The 21,263-nt window shown below is 39.7% G+C and overlaps 1 protein-coding gene across 2 annotated transcripts in view; it reads right to left on the bottom strand.

The window, feature by feature from the left end:
• The window catches only part of FAM160B1 (family with sequence similarity 160 member B1), a 46,321-nt gene extending 25,499 nt beyond the window's left edge, over positions 1–20,822 (bottom strand). For both annotated transcript variants that reach the window (XM_025397728.1, XM_025397727.1), the window contains exons 1-5: positions 20,434–20,822; positions 11,984–12,062; positions 6,293–6,462; positions 4,062–4,166; positions 3,472–3,594 (exon numbers count right to left, since the gene is read on the bottom strand). In XM_025397728.1, the coding sequence (XP_025253513.1) occupies positions 3,472–3,594; positions 4,062–4,166; positions 6,293–6,462; positions 11,984–12,062; positions 20,434–20,478 (522 nt within the window). In that variant the 5' untranslated portion in view covers positions 20,479–20,822. The remainder of the gene's footprint in view (positions 1–3,471; positions 3,595–4,061; positions 4,167–6,292; positions 6,463–11,983; positions 12,063–20,433) is intronic.
• Between the last annotated feature and the right edge of the window lie 441 nt (positions 20,823–21,263).

Raw genomic sequence — 21,263 nt, 5'->3', positions numbered from 1 at the left:
GGTTTCACCGTGTTAGCCAGGATGGTCTTGATTGATATCCTGACCTTGTGATCTGCCCGCCTCAGCCTACCAAAGTGCTTGGATTACAGGCATGAGCCACTGCGTCCGGCCGGCAAGGACTGCTTCTAACTCACATACCATATATATTTAACCCACAGTAGATGCAAATATTGGCTGATATTAATGAACAGAGAGAGATGACATTTCAGGGAATACGTGCTTGAGAACTGCAAAACACTTCTGCTCTTATCTATACTTATAACTAATAAAACTGCATTTCTGGCTGGCCACGGTGGCTAATACCTATAATCCCAGCACTTTGGGAGGCTGAGGTGGGTGGATCACCTGAGGTTGGGAGTTTGAGACTAGCCTGGCCAAGAAGGTGAAACCCTATCTTTACTAAAAATACAAAAATTAGCCGGGTGTGGTGGCACGCACCTGTAAACCCAGCTACTTGGGAGGCTGAAGCATGAGAATCACTTGAACTGGGAGGCAGAGGCTGCAGTGAGCTGAGATTGCACCACTGCACTACGGCCTAGGTGACACAGACTGTCTTAAAAACAAAGCAAAAACAAAATCAAAACCCTGCATCTCCCTAAAGATTCATTCATTTAGTGTTAACTGAGCAGTTCCTATGCATTGTGCTAGATTCTAGAGAAGCTGTGGGGACCCAAGATTAATGAGACAGAATCCTTGTCTTCAAGGAGCATACTGACTAACAGGAGAAAATAAAATGCACTTAAATAACCAGTGCTAGGGGACTGTGGTAACTGACATTAAACACATACGAATAGTCCTATTTGTTAAAAAAATGCAGATACCTACCACCTCTGGCTTTGGAGAAATACGTTATAAAAACACTAAACAAAGCAGACGTGTCACTAAATCTGAGAGGTGTTCTCTGTAGTGAGGTTTAGAAATGTGAATGTTTTTCTGAAGACGGGTACCTACAGTGTACCTCACCATAAACATACATAAGCCTACATATTTCATCTGCTTCTGGTCTATGCTACGCACTTAGAAAACAAGTTTCAGAAATTTTTGAGAAAGAAATTCTCCAGGCTTGTTTGGGGAAAAAAACACTTGCATTCCAAGTACACTAAGGTTACCTAAGAAAACTTTAGCAAAAATGAACTTTGAGAAGAAAAATCTCAGTTAGCAAAACTGAGATATTCCTCATAGTATACAAAAAACTAAAAAAAACTCTAATACCATTATAAATCTTTAGAAATCCAAAATCATTAGACTGTTCTAGCCATTTCGAAGCAAATTTGCAAAAGATGACACAAAATATAACGCATATGATGAAAAACATACGATGTGCGTGATTAGTGTTAAGGGCATGCATAGTCCTTAACATTACCTAGAAATTTAAATTCATGGAATTTTACAGCTTAGCTGCTTACCTAACTCCAGTTAAGAGTCCAGAATAGAATCCTAAATTACTTAGTAATGTAAAATAGAAAACAAACCCATATATTGGAGTGGCTAACATTTAAAAATAACAAAACAAGAAAGACCTGACAACATCCAGAGCTGATGACAACATGGAACAACAGAAGCTCACATACGCTGCTGATGGGATGCAAAATGACAAAGCCACTTGCAAAACAGTTTGGCAGTTTCGCATGAAAATAAATATACACTTACCATATGATCCAGTGATCCTACCCTAGGTATTTATCCAAGTGACATGAAAACCTAAATCCACGCAAAAATCTGCGTGTGATGTTCTTAGTGGTTTTATTCACAACTGTAAAAAACTAGAAACAACCCAAAAGTCCCTCACTGGTGTATGTGTAAACAACTGTGGTACATCCATACAATGGTATACTACTCAACAACATAAAGGAACAAAATCATGGATGAATCTCAAATGCAATAAGCTAACTTTAAAAAGCCAGAATCAAAAGGCTAATTACATGGCTATGACTTTTTGGGAAAGAGAAAACTACTGGGATGGAAAATAGACCAGTGACTGCTAGGGCGTAGGGGTGGAAGAGGGATGACTACAAAGGATCATGGGGTAGTGTGACAGAACTGCTGCACATCTTGATTATGGTAGTAGTCACACAACCGTGTTCATCAAGTTCACAGAAAGTAGACCAAAAAAAGTGAATTCTATTATATGTAACATATCTTAATCCAAAAAAAGGAAAAGAAAGAAAAATTTATTTATATATTTTTTATTTATTTGAGACAGAGTCTCACACTGTTGCCCAGGCTGGAGTGCAGTGTTGCAATCTGGGCTTACTGCAACCTCCACCTCCCAGGTTCAACTGATTTTCCTGCCTCAGCCTCTCAAATAACTGAGATTCCAGGCGTGCACTACCACGCCCGGCTAAGGTTTGCATTTTTAGTAGAGATGGTATTTCACCATGTTGGTCAGGCTGATCTCGAACTCCTGACCTCAACTGATCCACGTGCCCCAGCCTCCCAAAATGCTGGGATTACAGGTGTGAGCCGCCACACCTGGCCAGAAAAATATTTTTTAAAAAACTGAGAAGAAGGCCAGGTGTGGTGGCTCATGCCTATAATACCAGCACTTTGGGGGGCCGAGGAAGGAGGATCGCTTGAGCTCAGGAGTTCTGGACCAGCCTGGACAACACAGGGAGACCCTGTCTCTACAAAAAAATTTTTAAAAATTAGCCAGGTGTGGTGGTGCGCACCCGTAGTCCCAGCTACTTGGCAGGCTGAGGTGGGAGGATCACTTGAACCAGTAAGGTTAAGGCTGCAGTGAGCCACGGTCACACCCCCACATCCAGCCTGGGTTACAAAACAAGACTCTGCCTCAAAAAAAAAAAAAAAAAAAAAATTACAAACAAAAAGGTAAAAAGACAAAAACAACATAATCATTTTTTCTAAAATATTCCAAAATGACTTCACTGCTGAAAAAAAAAAAGTGAATGAAAGCAAAAAGTACAAAAATATATTTTTTACTTTAAATCTGGAAGTGAAATCCAAAATATCACTTAATTTAAATAAACTATGATTTGGTGATTATGGCTATCAAAACAGTACGAAATACTACAGCAATCCCAACTGCTATGAGGTTGGAGAGATAACTCGTGCTTTTTTCCATCTCGTCCAAATCTGCACATGCCATCCTTATCCCAGGCCAGATTTCCCATGCTACATACTAGGGCAAGCTTGGCTGAAAATATGATAGCATATCAACTTCTGCAACTTGTCTATCTCTGATTCAATCTTCAAGTTGACCTCTTTTAAGCCATGACTTTGTATCTGTCCAGTCCCTGCACCACCTCGTATCTCTGGCTCAACTGCATTCTTTGAAATTCTTTTTTTCCCAGGAGAATAAAATAGTGATCTTAAAGGAAAAATAATTCTGGGAAGTAAAACAAGCTAATAATCCGCAAAATAGAGCTCCTTCTAATATTATTCACAGAATTCAATTTTCATAATGATCTTAATGTAACTATAGTTTGAAGGTTGATAAGAAGTGTATCATACCTCTAGGAAAAAGTTAACCAGGTAGGGGTCCTGTTTCAGCTTCGCACACACAATGCAAAGAAACTGAATCTCTTCATTTTCTGTTGGTGTTGCTAGGACTTCACCACAGAGTCTAATTAATTTCTGTGAAAACAATTGTTTTTAACTTTTTAAACTTAGGTTACTTTTTACAAATTTGTAAAATAATCATTCATTTACCTTAAGGATATTTAAAATTTTCATATGATGCAAATACCCTGCATTAATCAGAACACTAATGATATTTATAATTATCTATATAAAAATAAACTTATTAGTGGTAAATTTTTCAAGTTCATTACTGTAAATAATTAACCAGTTATATAATAAATTTTCCTTTAGATGTCATGGAAGTAAAATCCAAGGGAAATTCATGTATAAAATTTTAAAAGAGAATTAGAAAGACTGTAAGTACACTTAATGTGATGCATAAAGAAAGCTCAAGTATTTGCTAATTTGCATGTTAATTTTGGAATAATTTCATTATTTTTACTCTCAGAAAAATAATATAAAATTGTTTCAACATTAAAAGAAATCAAACCAAATAATTTTATGTAAGGGGAACAACATACCTGCACCGGCCTGTGCACGTTAATGTGTGGAAGTAGTGGCTGCCGGATTCTTCCCAGAAGTTTCGTATAGAAAATCAAAACCTGCTGTTTCATTCCCGGAGGACACTGGGTAGAGAAAAAAAGGAAAGCCAACAGGAAAAGATCAGACAATGCAAACTGAAAAGCTGCAAAAATCAGAGAGGCAGTGTATATGAATGTAGTCCACCTTGAAAAGATAATGCAACTGGCCAGTTAATAACTGTCAGAATAAAATTTTCAATCAAATATTAATGATGGGTATTCCAGAAATAATATTATATATCTGAGACCATAATATAGCATGTGAGACCATAGGCTCATGTAGTTACAAACAGCATGGTGATAATCTGTTGTTGAGATTAGAGTTTGGTGCAGTCAATGTCAACCTGTTTATATTCTAAATGCTGGGGTAACACGAAACTGTAATAGTTAACTCCCTGCCGGAACAAAGGCAAAATCTTGTTACTTAGACTAATGACAGACAGGTCATCAACAACTTTCCATCATATATATGTAGGAGTAAATAAAGCCTCCTAACACACATGTAAATAAAAGGAAACCTGTGGTGTAAACGGTTGTGATTTTATCCTAACATCATTTTAAATTAGAGCCGTTCCTCAGTATACACGGTTATATCCAAATCTGCACTTACTTAGTTCCGATAGTCAGCCCCGTGGAACCCACATATGTGAAAATTCAGCCCTCTGCATAGGCAGGTTTTGCATCCTGGAAATACTGTATTTTCCATCCATGTTTGGGTGAAAAAAAATCTGCCTATATGTGGACCTACAAGTTCAAACCCATGTTGTTCAAGGGTCAATTGTAAGTATTCTTTGCCTATTATAATCATAATATAAATCAACCAAATTATTTACATTATAATAGGCAAAGAATGTTTAATAAATTAGTTTTTATAACATGCCAGTTGTTTTAAGTATTTGCTGAAAAATAGGTAAACCCAATGATCACTCACACTGCAGATTAAGAGAGTATGAATTAACAAGCTTATGTTCCTTAATCAAGCTGCTTATACTGCTTCACATTTCAAATACAGTTACAAAATGAGTATTTCCAAAGCATCATCATAGACATGCTATCTGGAAATAGTATAAACTATAATCTCATGCACAATATTTTTAAGCAAGCAAATACTTTACATTATTTAGATAAACCACTAAATTATATTTACAACCACCTGTATTAAAATAAATTTACTAAAGTACAATTACTAACTTTTGCTCAAAAATCAGTTAATCAATTTATTATTAACAATCCTTCTCTCCAAAGGACAGGAAAAAGAAGGAGAAGGAGAATGAGTTCCAGAATATTAGGCAGCAGGTGTGTTGCCTAGAAAACATAAATTGAGTGAATTTAACTTAAAAGTAAATTAGAGTATTACAGACAAAAGGAAATTGTCTTGTATGCTACTATTCATAACTCTCTTTGTCATGAAAGTGTGTCTGTAGGTTTCTTTTGTTTTAACCTAATTTTTTTTCACATATATCATAGAAATTCACAGAACGATAGACTTTTAGGGCTGGGGAGGCCCCTCAACAATCACTTTTTGGATTTTAAAAAGGAGGAAGATTAACCAAAGAGACTTATGATGGTCACAGTGTGTGAATAATGAAGTCAGGACTGGAAGCCTGGCCTCCTAATCTGAACTCAAGGCTCTTCCGTTCCCTCACTCGGCCACACAGCTGGAAAACTTGTCTCTATAACTAATTTGAAGGCTTTGCGATATAAAATATTATTGATATCATAATTTCAGCTTTGTAAAGATTTTTCAATATTCATCAGACCTAAAAAATATAAATTGGCTCCACTCAACAGTTTAGTTAGTGTCAAAATAATCAGTGACATTCTCTTCCAGGACTATGACAAATAATTCCTATTTTTTCAATCCTATTTTAACTGACTTCCTTCTCTCTTTTTTTATTCTGAGCTCATGTACTTGAGTTTATTTTCATAAATGTTTATATTGGAATTCTAAGCAGCCAAGTACTAGTTGTTGTCTAGAGTGTTTGGAATCTTTCTATCTCTATGGACATATGTGTATAGGCTACATAATTTTCTTTTTTCCACAATCTTAACTTGAATCCTGCCATGTTCAATACGCACCTTTTAAATCAAGTATTTGGCAGTTTCTTTATTCATAAGACATTAAGGCATGTACTACACGCCCAAAAACATGGTGTGGATTAGGAACTTACATCAGCTTTCCCCAAGGTGTATAATGTTTCCAAGATTTTGTGATGGAGCAAATATTCCATACATGGCCCCGTCTCTCCAGATTCCCGTTCATTTTCTTCTTGAACCAGTATATCTAACATCTGTTCCAGATGTGATGGAATATTTGTATCGGTCACTGGGGCTTTATCATCTAAACAACAAAAAACACTCATCAAATATTTAAACATTTTTAAACTGCAAATTTGCACCTAAAATACTCTCTGTCTTTCCCTTTTCCTATTCAAACTGAGAAAATCTGAACTACACACTTAAGTGAGGTTTATAAACATAGTATGATTATCTCTGCTAGAATTTAGATGATGCATTTTGTCATATTCTTACCCCAAAACTGAATCAATATTCTGAAATATGGCCAGGCACGGTGGTTCACGCCTGTAATTCTAGCACTTTGGGAGGCCGAGGCAGGTGGATCACCTGAGGTCAGGAATCCAAGACCAGCCTGGCCAACACAGTGAAACCTTGTCTCTACTAAAAACACAAAAAATTTAGCCAGGCGTGGTGGCGGGCACCTGTGATTCCGGCTACTCAGGAGGCTGAGGCAGGAGAATCGCTTGAACCAGGGAGGCGGAGGTTGCAGTGAGCAGAGATCGTACCATTGCACTCCAGCCTGGGTGATAGAGTGAGACTCCATCTCAAAAAAAAAAAAAAAAAAAAATCTGAAATATATTCCGTAAGCTAACATTCATCTATCCATAGTAATTCAGAAATAAGAGTTATTTATATGGGAAAATGGGAACATGACCAGGAAAAATACACGTCATATCAAAATGTTCTATGTGTACTTGTAATTAAAATATTTTTTTCACTTAGCCAGTTCAGAAGATCTGAACTTTAAGTTTCTTTAAATAGAAATAGGTTGGCCTTGAACATTAAGGCAAATAAACTGGGATATATGAAGAAGACGGATTCTGTTTTGTATTGCTACTACATTACTTTGTAGGATTGGGAAGCCTGTCAATGCCCCTAATTCATTTTCTTCTGTTAAAATGAGAAGGCAAAAGGAAAACCCACTATTAAAATTATTGACATCTCTCATTAACAGATGACTGTTTTCCAAAATCTGTTTTTCAAAGTTGCTTCTCTGGAGAATTTTTATTAAATATTACTGATTTCTTATAAAAAAATAAAAATTTAGTGCTATTTTTTTAACATATCACAGTTAGACTCAAACATCACATGGTTTTATCAACCTATCCTTATTATACTAAGGTTAAACTACTCTTAAAAATGTGAAGTTTCATAGAACATTTAAATACAAAATACATTAGGAAATGCCAAATTCTTTACTTATGTCTCTATTTTCATTTACTTTGTACTTCTATAGTTTGAACACCACAATTCTGGTATGCTGTGTACTGATACGTTGCTTTGTCTGTATACTAGCACAGAGAGAAAACCATAGCTAAGCCTTATGGAGAAAACAATGGATAGAGAAGGGTCACCTTTGTTTTCAGGAGGACATATGTATCAAGTTTGATATGGTATGGGACAGTTGTTAGAAGAATGGGTCCTGGAGTTAGACAACTTGGATTCAAATCTTGGCTCTGTCACTTTCGGGTGGATGAACTGGTGCAACTTATGTAAGCATCAGTCACCAACACCTATAAAATGGAACTAATAAACACTAGTGAGTACTATTATATGATTTCAATGAAATAATAAAGCCCAGTCCTTAGCACAGAGTAAGAATTCAAGAAATGTTACGTCTCATTTCATATTCTAAAATGAGTAGCCTAGCGCTAGTAAAGGATGATTTATAAGTTTACTTATAATTTATTTTTCAAAAATGTGTTTTCCCCATAATTGTAGCCTTTATATACACAAACACTCCAGGAAAGAATGAATGTTCAAGCACGGTTTAATTACAATTACTTATGGCAAAAAAAATGGCCAAAAATACTTTTTAAATTGAGAACTAAATTAATTGTAAATTGAACTTGACAGGATTAAAATCTTAGCTCCCTATAAGACAAGATCTAGTTTCAGCCACCGATTCTCATCATTCCTGAACTATAAATGGCATTGTGCCTTTGCATATGCTTTTTTCCACCTGAAATGTTATTTGTTCCATATTTTATTGCAATGTACATACTTATTTCTGCTACTAGATTGCAAAAAAATCTTTTAAAGCAAGAACTTATGCATTTTCTCAAAGCCATGGAAGCAGGAAAAAAATTATAAGGGCTAAGAGCAGTCCTTTGAAAAGGCAGCTCCTCTCAAGAAACATTTCTGTAGATCTGCTGGCTAAACATCTAAATGAAGTTAGAAATTACTATGTATATTTTTTTGTCTGATTTTTACTTACTGCACAAATATAAAGGATTTTTTTCTTTTAACAAATCACGTATAATCCTGTCAGCTTGCCAAATGAACTATTCTCATTTTCTCATGTTTGCTTTTAGTTAAATGACATGCATCCAATCTGCATATCCACCACCAGTGTTTACCTGTATACTCCTCAGGGGATCCTGTAGTGCTAGGTAGCAATGTCCCTATTTCATTCTGTCACCAAATTTTGGTCTATGGGCCAAATCCAGCCCTGCCATCAGTTTTTGTACATAAAGGTGCATTGGAACAAAGGAAAGCTCCTTTTTTTTTTTTTTCTTTTGAGACAGTCTCACTCTGTCATCAAGCTGGAGTGCAGCGACGTGATCTCGGCTCACTGCAGCCTCCACCTCCTGGGTTCAAGCGATTCTCCTGCCTCAGCCTCCCGAGTAGCTGGGACTACAGGTGCATGCCACCACGCCTAGCTAATTTTTGTATTTTTAGTAGATACGGGGTTTCACCATGTTGGCCAGGATGGTCTCGATCTCCTGACCTCGTGATCCGCTTGCCTCGGCCTCCCAAAGTGCTGGAATTACAGGCGTGAGCCACCGTGCCTGGCCCGAAGGCTCATTCTTTAACAGCAGAGCTTAAGAACTGCAACAGAGACTGTATGGCCCACAAAGCCTATCTGGCCTTTTATGGAATAGTTTGGCAACCCTTGACCTAATCTATTCTCATTCCCCATATTCACTGTCCATCCTTCCTATTTACTGACAACATCCTTCCTATTTTCATCCTTCCTAATTACTTCCTATTACTTGCATCTAAAACAGATGCAACCAGAAGATAACTTCCAAAGACTCTGTACACCATATCTACCTGTTTCCTGCATTTATACCCTTGTTCTGCTTTCTACCTTATTTTGATGGATGAACTGTACTCACGCCTATTTAAGGCCAAGCGTCTACTTTTACACAAGATCCCTTCCTCCCTTGCCTACTTAAGGATATTGCACAGAAATGATCTCATCTGGCTGGATATGGTGGCTCATGCCTGCAATCCCAGTACTCTGGGAGGCCAAGGCAGGTGTATCACCTGAGGTCAGGAGTTTGAGACCAGTCTGGCCAACATGGCGAAACCCTGTCTCTATATAAAAATACAAAAATTAGCCAGGTGTGGTGGTGGGCACCTGTAATCCCAGCTCTTGGGAGGCTGAGTCACAAAAATCGCTTGAACCTGGGAAGTGGAGGTTGTTGTGAGCCAAGATGGAGCCAGAGTAAGTCTGTCTCAAAAAACAAAACAAAACAAAAAACAAAAACAAACAAAAAAACAAAAAAAAGAAAAGAAAAAGAAATGCTCTCATCTTACTCTTGTATCTACCCTTTTCTCTACTAGATTGCTCCCATCAAATAAAACTGCAATATCTTATGTCTTTTTAAAGAATTTAAAAACCCTTTCCTGCTGCCGTATCTCCTTCTCAGCCCCATTTACACTAATATGCCCCATGAGAGCAGTCTACACACATTGTCTATACATCTTTTCCACCCATTTTCTCTTTTTTTTGAGCCAGTCTTCCTCTGTCACCCAGGCTAAAGTGTAGTGGTGCCATCTCCACTCACTGCAACCTCCACCTCCTGGGTTCAAGCAATTCTCCTGCCTCAGCCTCCCGAGTAGCTGGGATTACAGGTGTGCACCACCATGCCTGGTTAATTTTTGTATTTTTTTGTAGAGTCGGGGTTTTACCATCTCGGCCAGGCTGGTCTTGAACTCTTGGCCTCAAGCAATCTGCCCATCTCAGCCTCCCAAAGTGTTGTGATTACAGGCGTGAGCCATCGCGCCCAGCCAGTTCCACCCATTTTCTCTTAAACCTACTCCAATCAGGCCTTCTCTCTCCTCCCTGCCATTAAAGTGGCTCTTATCAAGAAAACTAATGTGCTTCTTGTAGCTAAATCCAATGATCCATTCTTAGTCTTCATTAACCCGACATCAGCATCATTTGACACAATTAATCCTTCCTTCCTCTTCTAGGCTGCTGAGGACACCATTTGCTATTGGCTGTCTTCTTCCTTACCGGCAAAAGCAGCTTCCTTCACTACTGTTCTCATCTTCCCAACCTCTAAACACTGGGTCCAAGAGTTCATTTTTGGACGCCTTCTCTCCTCCATCTATCTTTCCTCCCTAGATAATCTCATCCAGTCACAGGGCTTGAAGTCCTACTTACATGTTAATAACTCTCAATTTCATGTCTTAAGTCCAGATTCCTGTTGCCAGTTGTCTACCTGACGTATCCAAGCAGACGTATGATGGGTATCTCACACTCAACACATACAAAATGTGCTCACAAACCTGCTCCTCCTGCAGTCTCCCTGTTCTCAGTAAGTGGCACTCTACTTTTCTAGCTTCTTAAGCCCAAAACTTTGGAGTTATCTTTGACTCTTATTCCCTTATCCCCAATATCCAATCCATCAACAAATCTTCCTTTAAAATGTATCCAGAATGCAATCTCCTTAGCACCTCCACCCTGGGCTAAGCCATTATTGTCTCTCGTTGAGACTGCTGTGACAGTACCCTGTTTTACCAGCTTCATCCCTGAATCCTGTCAATCTAAGTTTTTTCACAGAAGTCAAGGTAATCAAACAGATTACATTTCAGCTCTACTCAAAACCCTCCAAGAGTTCTCACAGTAAAAGTCAAACCCTTACAGTGGCTCACAAGGCCCTGGGGGAATATGCGACAAGCCTCCAAACCCCCACCTCTGTCTTCTTTCATCTCCTGCCACTTTCCTCCTTCAGTTTGCTCTATCCACACGGGCTTCCTTAAAGTTCCTGGGATATGCCAAGTATGCCATATGCTCTGGCCTGAGGGTTTGTGAATTAGGTGTCATTCCCGAGACACCCTTCCCCCAGATATCTAGCAGGCTCAGTTCCTTTCTCCTTTAGATTTCAGCTCACAAGTCATATTGGGCAATGAGGCTTTCTCTAACCTAAAATAGCCAACTGTCCACTCCCACCACCCAAACGTACCCCTATAACCCTTTAGCCTGCTTCATTTGCCCTTGACGCTTATCATCTGACACACTATATGTATTTGTCTATATACTGTCTGCCTCCTCCCAATCAATACATAAGCTCTGTGAGGACAGCAGTGTTGCCTGTTTGACTGTTCTATCCCTCAGTGCCTCAACGATGCCTGACACATAGTAGTAGGTGCTCAACAGATACATTTTTAAATGAGTGACTGAATCTTAAAGACAAATTAAAGATAAGATTGTCTATAAACTTAGATATAAAATAAATTTGAAGACTTATTTAAAAATATTTTAATATTTTACAAATTTTCTGTTTAACTTTCACAAATTTTCAGTTAATATCAGCATTGTTCCTTACCTGAAGTCTCTATGTAGTAATGGGTAATTGCCTTCCAGTGATAAACAAAATCTTCTTGTAAAGGAAGAGAAGGTGCAAGCTATGCAAACAAAAGACCACAACAATTAAGAAAACGGCATTGAAACTTTCCCATAACTTACGACTCTATATTTATGTATTATGATGCAATGGTAGCATAAAAATAAGGGGTGAACTTTGTTTTTATATGTCAGATATCAAACAGAAACAAAATAAGTCGAATCCAAGAAAGTAAAAATGAGTTATCAAGAAAGAGGAAAAACATAATTATCAACATTATTATTAAACTACAGTATTGGGCTTTTTTTTACCCTCCCCTGACACGTGTTTAAAAGTAGGTTTCAGGCTGGGGGCAGTGGCTCACACCTGTAATCCCAAAACTCTGGGAGGCCGAGGTAGGTGAATCACTTGAGGTCAGGAGTTCAAGGCCAGCCTGGCAACATGGTGAAACCCTGTCTCTACTAAAAATACAACAATTAGCCAGGCATGGTGCCATGCATCTGTAGTCCCAGCTACTGGGAAGGCTGAGACAGGAGAATCCCCTGAACCTGGGAGGTGGAGTGGAGGTTGCAATGAGCCAAGATTGCGCCACTGCATTCCAGCCTGGGTGACAGAACAAGACTCCACCTCAAAAAAAAAAGAGGTTTCAAAGGTATGTTAAATGAAAAATTAAATGAAAATGCCCAATATTCTAATACTGACATATCAGTAAAACGAAATTACTAATAGCCAGGAATCTTTGTACCTAGGACTTTGAAATGCACAACAGTAAAAAGCTGCTACGTAATTAGTTACACGTCATCACTACTAAAACATGTACCAAAGTCAACTTCGTAGTCAGATTAAAACTGTACCCTACATTCAGTGACATACAGATGTAAATCTTTTCTTTTTTAAGCTTGGAATAGGCAGTGCATATTTTTAGCAAAATAACTACATGAACAAGATACTAACAATTTAAATTCCACAAAGTCAAAAATGCTCAACATTTTAGCTCTAAAACTTACTTCAGAAGTTTTATGACCAAAATTATATCCCCTCAGTCATCTCATAGCAAACCTACAAGTATTTCAAATGTGCGTTAAATGGATAGAAAAAGATTTGCATACACTTTCTACATTTCCTTTCCTTAAAGAGTGAAAGAGAGTGAGAGCTCCCCTAGTCCTAATGTTGTCAGAGGCCTTTGAACCAGAGCGACTCCATCTTGAACAGGAGCTGGGTAAAATGAGGCTAAAACCTGCTGGTCTGCATTCCCAGGAGGTCAGGCATTCTTAGTCACAGGATGAGATTGGAGGTCACAGGTCCAACATCACAAGATACAGGTCATAAAGACCCTGCTGATAAACAGCATTTGGTAAAGAAGCTGGCCAAAACTCACCAAAACCAAGATGGTCACAAAAGTGACCTCCAGTTGTCCTTACTGCTCATTACACACTAATTGTAATGCATTAGCATGCTAAGAGCCACTCCCAATAGTGCCATGACAGCCTTCAAATGCCATGGCAATGTCTGAAAGATACCCTATATAGTTGAAAAAGGGGAGGAAGACTCAAGGCTGAGAATGGCTCACCCTTTTCCCCAGAAAATTCATGAATCATCCATCTCTTGTTTAGCATATGATCAATAAATAACTAGAAAAATAGCCAACTAGTAGCTCTTGGGGCTGCTCTGCCTACGGAGTTTTGTTTCTTTTGTTTCTTTACTTCTCCAGAGTCCATTTTCATAGCCTTCATCTAAACAGATGACCTAAAAGCGGTCATGTTATTCTTGCACTTCTACTGGTACCATTTTGTTTTCTTGGTGTCCTCAGCATCCACCTCAGAGCTGGCAACCCTGTCGAAACAATTTCCGAACTATTGTCCAAATTATAAATATTGGTCATAAACATCTTAAGTGTTTCAATCAAGAAGATGAAATGTATTTATGGAATAAAATAGACCTGAAAATATTTCAACAATCATCAATATCGTCCACTGTAAATAGTACTGTGTTAAGAGAATAAAATATTCACCTTATTTTCAAAAAATAAAAAATAAAAAAGACTGCAAGAATGGAGTTAAAATCTTTGGGAGTACTTTAACTTCAAGGAGAACATGGTGAGAAGAAAAACTTATGGGAGATGGAGGGAAAAAATGAGGAAGAAAATTAAGAATCAAAGTATCAACTTGGGAAAACAGTATCATCTTCCTGAAATTTTTAGATTAAAAAAAGTTTTAATCAGCCACTTTAGAATGTTCTCAAAATACATAAAACCTCTTCCTAATTTGTTTTGGACCTGACTTCTATAGACTACCTTTATATAGTTAAGTGCATTCACAAGTGGGACAAACCCAAACGAAATTTGTTGTTTCAGGAACTGTACCTAGTTTCTTAAGTGTCAATGTTACGATTTGTTAAATTTTTCCAAGGCAACCTCCTGGCTATATGAGGAGTTACAATATCCTTTTTTCAGATTATTTCAGGAGTGGGAATTAACTGTATTTCAAGAGAATTGAAACTGTATTCTCTGGTCACTAGGCAGAGATGTCTTACTGTGTTTGTGTCAGGACCTTTGTTGTAGGTTACAGTCAAATTCAAAGCAGGATGGTGTTACTTTGTGAATACCTCCCTCCAGGAGTTAGATTTAAATAAGAAACCTATTTAACTAGAGAGCTAAACAGTTCTAAATTGCTAATAACTTAGATTAGTAACAATCTTGTTCAAACATGAATAAATTTCCTTATTTATGTAAAACTTTCTAGTAAACTTGCCACTTTCATTACTAATTCTAACGTGCAAATCACCTGTTTTATTATTGCATAAAAACATTGATGCTGTGAGTTAAAAAAAAAAAGATGTGTGAATCAGTACCAAGAGATTTCAATTTTTTTACAACACAGATAATTAAATTTTTAAAAATTCATGCATCCCCAAATTGACATGAAACCCTTAACCAGACTGCTTTCTCTGCAAAGCCTGGCCAGGCTCTTCCTGCTTAGGATGGAATCCCTATATATGCCTTGATACTCTTTACCAGATGGCTTGCTCTCTTTCATCCCATATCCCACTTTTGTCATTGTTTAATTATCCATCTCTTCCACTAGATTGTCAGCTCTATGAGGGCTGGGACTGTATCATCTTTTTCATCACTCAATCTCTGGTTTCCAACTCAGGCATGACACAGAGTTAAGAATTTGATAATATATATTAAGTGAATACATAAATAACACAGAAGTCATTGCCTTTTAATGAGTAGTTATGTGCCAGGTGTAATACTGCAAATTTTGCACATACTGTATGGTCTTAAACTCTCACGATAAACCTATTTTGCTCAAACTCTGAAGACTCAAAATCAGTTAACTGACTTAACCAAGGAAATACTGCCTTTAACTGGGAGCCTGGACTGTGTCCAAATACACCCATCACACAAAACTATCTAGATGGATAATTCAAATGAAAACTAGTGTTCTAAAAGTCACCTCTGCTTTTACTGTGTCTCATGTATCATCAACATTCCACTCCCAGATTTTATTTTATTTTTGAGATGGAGTTTCGCTCTTATTGCCCTGGCTGGAGTGCAATGGCATGATCTCGGCTCACTGCAACCTCTGCCTCCTGGATTCAAGCGATTCTCCTGTCTCTGCCTCCCGAGTAGCTGGGATTACGGGTGCAAGCTACCACGTCTGGCTAATTTTTGTATTTTTAGTAAAGCTGGGGTTTCATCATATTGGTCAGGCTGGTCTCGAACTCCTGACCTCAGGTGATCTGCCTCCCGAAGTGCTGGCATTACAGGCATGAGCCACCATGCCTGGCCCCTCTCCCAGATTTTTTAAATGCTTCTTTCTGCCCCCAACTTTCCTAATGACCTTCCCCATCTTCTCTCCCACTCCAAAGTCTTGCTCACTTCCTCCCAGAGAGTCTTTTATAACAACTCCGATCCTAAATGCTTGCTCCCTTCTCCTACAGAGTTCACTGGCTAAACCAATCATCCAAATGACAATAATGGTTTGACTTTTACTGAGCACTTCCTATGTGCCAGGCACTGCACTAAGCACTTCATGAACATTATCTCATTTTAATCTTCACAACAATTCTATGATAGGTTTAATTATTTCCCTTTATAATGAAGAAATGGAAATGTATACGTATCAACTAACTCATCCAAGTACAGAAGGAAGGGATAGAGGCAGGAATGGAACCTGATTCTTTCTGGCTCTATGAGTTAGAACATATTCTTAGGCATTCCTTATTCTATAATCTAACTTGTATATTTGTTTTGTTTTCCAAATGAGACTGTAAGCATTGTGACCAAGGACACAAGTACACCAAGTACATCTTGTTTCCCTCACTTTGAGCCATGCTTTCCTGGTAACTCAGAAGACATGTGCTGAATGAGTGAAGGACTGAAGCTAGAGATCACTTGTTGGAAAAGAATATGCCAAGAAAACATGAGATATATTTGATTTGTGGTTTGAATTTCCAGGGCACAGGAGATTTTCAAGGAATTGCTAGTCTCAACAATCATCATGAACTCTTAACTATAATTTGGAAAGAAAACATTGCACTTACATTCTGAAAGACGACTTCCATTAAAGGAATTAGCTAAAATGATAAAACTCTTCCCTGACACTGTCCTTTATCCTCTCTGGAATAAATCTGCCCACAAGGGTGGAACTGGTTGGAATTTAAGAGGAACATGCCCTTGGCACATTCCCTAGTGAGGACTAGGCTCTCAACAAATGCCAAATTGTATTAAATGGAAAGTGTTTTATCTATTTTTTGAAGAAGCTGTGTTAAAACAATCCAATCTAACCCTGGAACTAACTACAAGAAAGGCCTGAATTCAGACTTGTGACATGTGGCAACTGGCTAACAGGACAGATTAATTTCATAAGACTCTTACTGGCCAATCATTTCTATACTGAGAGAAGACTGTCATTTCTAAAAAGGGATGCAGGAGTTACATTACAGTTCTTGTTTTTGATCAAGAAGATGTGAACTTCTCTTCCATACTCAAAATGCAGTCTATCAGCTTAATAACACATTTTTAAATATTAATTTTGGAAAATATCTTAGTCATAGTTTTCACCTTGTAAGTAGCTACCAGGGAGTGAGGAGAAACCATTAATTAAACAATAAGAAAAACACTGTGTTTAAGCCTCACTTAAATGAATGATAAATTATAATGATAAATGAATATGAAAATGATAAATGATAAATGAATCCAGTCAACGCTAAAAAAAACTATTTGGGCCAGGTATGATAGCTCCATCCTTATAATCCTGGCACTTTAGGAGATGAAGGTGGGAGGCTCACTCAAGCCCAAAAATGTGAGACCAACCTGGGCACAGTGTCTACATTGTGAGACCCAGTGTCTACAAAAAATTTTTTAAAAAATTGAGTGTGGTGGTGCTGGCCTGTAGTCCCAGCTACTCAGGAGACTGAGACAGGAGAATTGTTAGAGCCCTGGAGGTCGAGGCTGCAGTGAGCCATGATCATGCCACTGCACTCTAGCCTGGTTGACAGAGACCCTGTCTTGAAAAATAAGTAAATAGTTAATTAAAAATTGAAAACCCATTTGAAGGCTCACCAATTGAATAAGGAAACCTGGAAAGTAATCATACCAAAATGGTTGGAAAAGCATTACTCCACAGACTGATCCAACAAAATAATGAAAAAGGTCACGTCAGCATCCAGGTATTTTCTGTCTCTGTATAATCCTGATAATTATGCTAATTGGAATAATGCATCAGGAAATGCTAATTGGTCATACAAATGAACAGGAACACACAGAAGAGCTAATGAAATGAACTGAGGAATGGTAAGCTTGCTTCATAGAGGAAAATATCAAGCAAATTAATAAACAGAACTGAATAACTAGAAACTAATCTTGGGCTACAAAAAAAAATTATCCAAATACCACAAGGATGGCTTTTTCATCATTGCATATGAGTTCATTCCCAAGAGGGAATGTTAAAAGGGGGGAAAAAAAGGTTAGTATAGGACACCAAACATTTTCCATGAGATTTAACCTCCTATCAAGATAAGATGGGTGGTGCCACAAATGAAAACATTAGGTCTAAGGAAATGAAAACATTACATTTCTAAATGTAATGCATTAATTTCAGGACTAGGCGAATACAAGCCACTCTAACTTTTTCTCACTAACCTCAGCAAAGTAGGCTAAGGATATTACAGAGCAGGAGCCAGATAATTTGGCAGATGCTAATATATACAATTATAAAAAGATAATGAGGACAAGAAAACACAGGCCTTTGGATAAAAATGAGCCTTTACTAGGAGAGCAAGAAAGCCGTCTTTCTTTTTCTAAGTACTTATTTCTGTAAACACTAGCCTGATGGGTAAAGGATATAAATACAGTCGGTATCTGTGGGGGACTAGTTCCAGGACCTCTCTTCCCACCCCTAAAATCTGAGGGTGCTCAAGTCCCTGTTTTAAAATGGCATAATATTTTCATATAACCTATGCATACCTGTATACTTTAAATCATCTCTAGATTGCTTCTAATACCTAATACAATGCCTACACATCACTTCATTCACATGGATTCAAGGCAGTACTTAAATGTGGCAAATTCAAGTTTTGCTTTTTGGAACTCTGCAGAATTTTTTTCCCCCTCGAATATTTTTTTACCTGAGTTTGGTTGAATCACATGTGCAGAGTCTACGGATAAGACAGCTGACTGTAATGTAGTAAATTTTGATTCCCAAGTATCTCATTAAGTATTCCCAAGTATTTCACATATTCAATGTTAAAATAAAATGATTTGGGCTGGGCGCGGTGGCACACGCCTGTAATCCCAGCACTTTGGGAGGCCAAGGCAGGCGATCACTTGAGGTCAGGAGTTCGAGAGCAGCCTGGCTAACATGGTGAAACCCCATCTCTACTAAAAAAAAAAAAAATTCCTCGGGTGTGGTGTGTGCCTGTAATCCCAGCTACTAGGAGAATCGCTTGAATCCGGGAGGCGGAGGTTGCAGTCACCTGAGATCACACCACTGCACTCCAACCTGGGTGACAGAATGAGATTCGGTCTCAAAAAAATTAATAAATAAAAAATAAATAAATAAAATTAAATGATTATTGGTATTTTTAAAGAAAACAAAATATAAATGTTTTAATAAATTGCAGTTACATTCTTTTAACAAAAGTGCTTTAGAGTGTGCATAAGCAAGAAAAAACTAAAAGTTGTCTTGAAGTCTACAACTGTCATTTCCCTCCGTGTAATACTGCTCTACATTCATAAAACCCTGTTTTTCTTGTTTGATACATTTGCCCAAGAGCTTGTCCTAGAGCTAAATTTTTCAACACTTCCCATGTATCACTTAAATAACAATTGTACTAGAGTTTGTTTTTATTACTGAAGGCAAAAACTCCATTTTATTTTTGCCTGCCCATAAAAAATTGTTGTATCTGATATTTTTTAAAATGTACATTTTAAAGTGCCCTATCGCATAATATGATCACAGGAAGAGAAAGTCATGTTAAAAATTAGCAAAGTAATTGTTTCTGCACAGAATGCATTTCTCAATTTGGGCAGTTCTCCCAGAATAAAGTAAACAAGTAAAGCAACTAGCACTCTCACTAGAACAGTGACAAGACATTTTCTTTTTAGTTTCTTTTCACGTATTAGTCTATTAGGATACTTGAATACTGTCTCTCTATGCTGGTGTCTAAAACCCTCAAAGGAGAGTACAATTGCAGGATAAACGAAGAGTGTCCAGGAAGAGAACTAGAGAAGAAAGGAAACAGATGGTCTCTGTGCTCGGTGAGCTTGGAAGCTGTCTAAAGCAAACTCGATTGGACCCTCCAAACCCCTATTTCACATCAATCCATAAGGTTCAGCTGAGTTCGGCCTCCTGGCCCAAGCAAGCAAAAGCCAGCAACCCGGCTGGTCGGCGGCTCCCTCGCCAGGGTCGCCCCACAGCGAGACCATGCCTTTCTCACCCCTACCCCCCAAAACCAAAACAAAACAGAACCCAAGCCCAAGCAGTGCTTGCTCGTTTCTTTTGTCTTGCTCAACGCTGACCACTTTTTTCCGGAGAAGGTTAACGTTAAGGGAGCCCGGGGCAGCTCCCTGCGACCCCGCCAGGTGCTCCCCGAACCCCCGTCCCCATCAGAGGAATGAGGCGACCACCGAGCGGGGTCGGGCGGCCGGGTCCTCCCCGGCACCCCCGCCCCGGCTCCTGGAGGAGAGCAGGGCGCCGACCTGGGGCAGCCAGGGACGGAGGGGACCCGAGCAGAGCCAGGCTCGAGGCCCCGGGCGCCCCCACGACCCGGCGGCCACCCAGGGCGCCTGCCTGGGGCCTCACACCACCCGGGGCCAGGGCCGCCAAGGGCCGGACCGAGGCCGCCCAGCTTGTCCCCGAGGCCGCCAGGAAGCGTAGGCCGCCGCCATCCCCGGCCTGCCGTGCGCCCGCAGCCCGCGGCCTTACCGCCTCCACGGCGTGCTGCAGGATGGAGGTAAACTTGGAGAACATCCTGTCCCGGGACTGCAGCAGCCTCTCCCGGGACGACCTGGAGAGCTCCTCAATCCGCCGCCGCCGCCCCTGCTGCGGCTGCCGGGGCCGCTCCAGAGTGAAGGCCGGTGCGGGGCGGGGAGGACCAGCTGAGGACCGAGGCAGGGCCTGGCCCGGCCGCTTCAGGTGTGCGCTGGCGGCGCGGCGGCTCTGGAGGGCGCCGGGACGCGGAGGCGGCGAGGAGGGCGTTCGGCTCGGACTCGGGGCCCCGGGAAGCTCCGGCGGTGGCTCCGGATGGGACACGGTGGCAGCCCGGCTCAGGTTCCTTCCGCCCGCTCTGCCCGCCGCGGCCTGCAGGGGGCGCCGCCGCGGCCCGGGGAGACCCGGCCAGGCCTGCCCTGCGGCGGGGCCGCTAGACGCCGCGGGGGCGGGGCGCGGGGGGCGCGGTGAGGGCCTCGCCCGGGGCAGGAGGCGGCCTGGGGGCAGCCACCGCCCTCTCCCGGCTTTCTCAGCGCGCATGGGACACCGGCTTTCTGACATTTTTACAGCTCAGCGGTTCTCAAGAGTTTTGTTTCTCCAGTGGAAGTAACAGGCTGACTTTATAGGGACGCGCAGCCGTCCATATATGCGTATAGTATTCAGAGGTTCTTTCTGTAAGGACCGATTTGGAAGACTCGTAAGGAAACAGTGTTCTTTAAGCAAACATTGGCAATGGATTTAAATGCTCAGAATTTGAACAAATCAACGACTGCAGGTGAAATTAACTTGCTAACTGTAAAATATATTATTCAACATTGAAACAGGAA

This window comes from Theropithecus gelada, chromosome 9, assembly GCF_003255815.1.
Source record: "Theropithecus gelada isolate Dixy chromosome 9, Tgel_1.0, whole genome shotgun sequence".
In the NCBI taxonomy this organism is placed as follows: Eukaryota; Metazoa; Chordata; class Mammalia; order Primates; family Cercopithecidae; genus Theropithecus; species Theropithecus gelada.
This window is presented reverse-complemented; position numbering and strand designations above follow the sequence as displayed.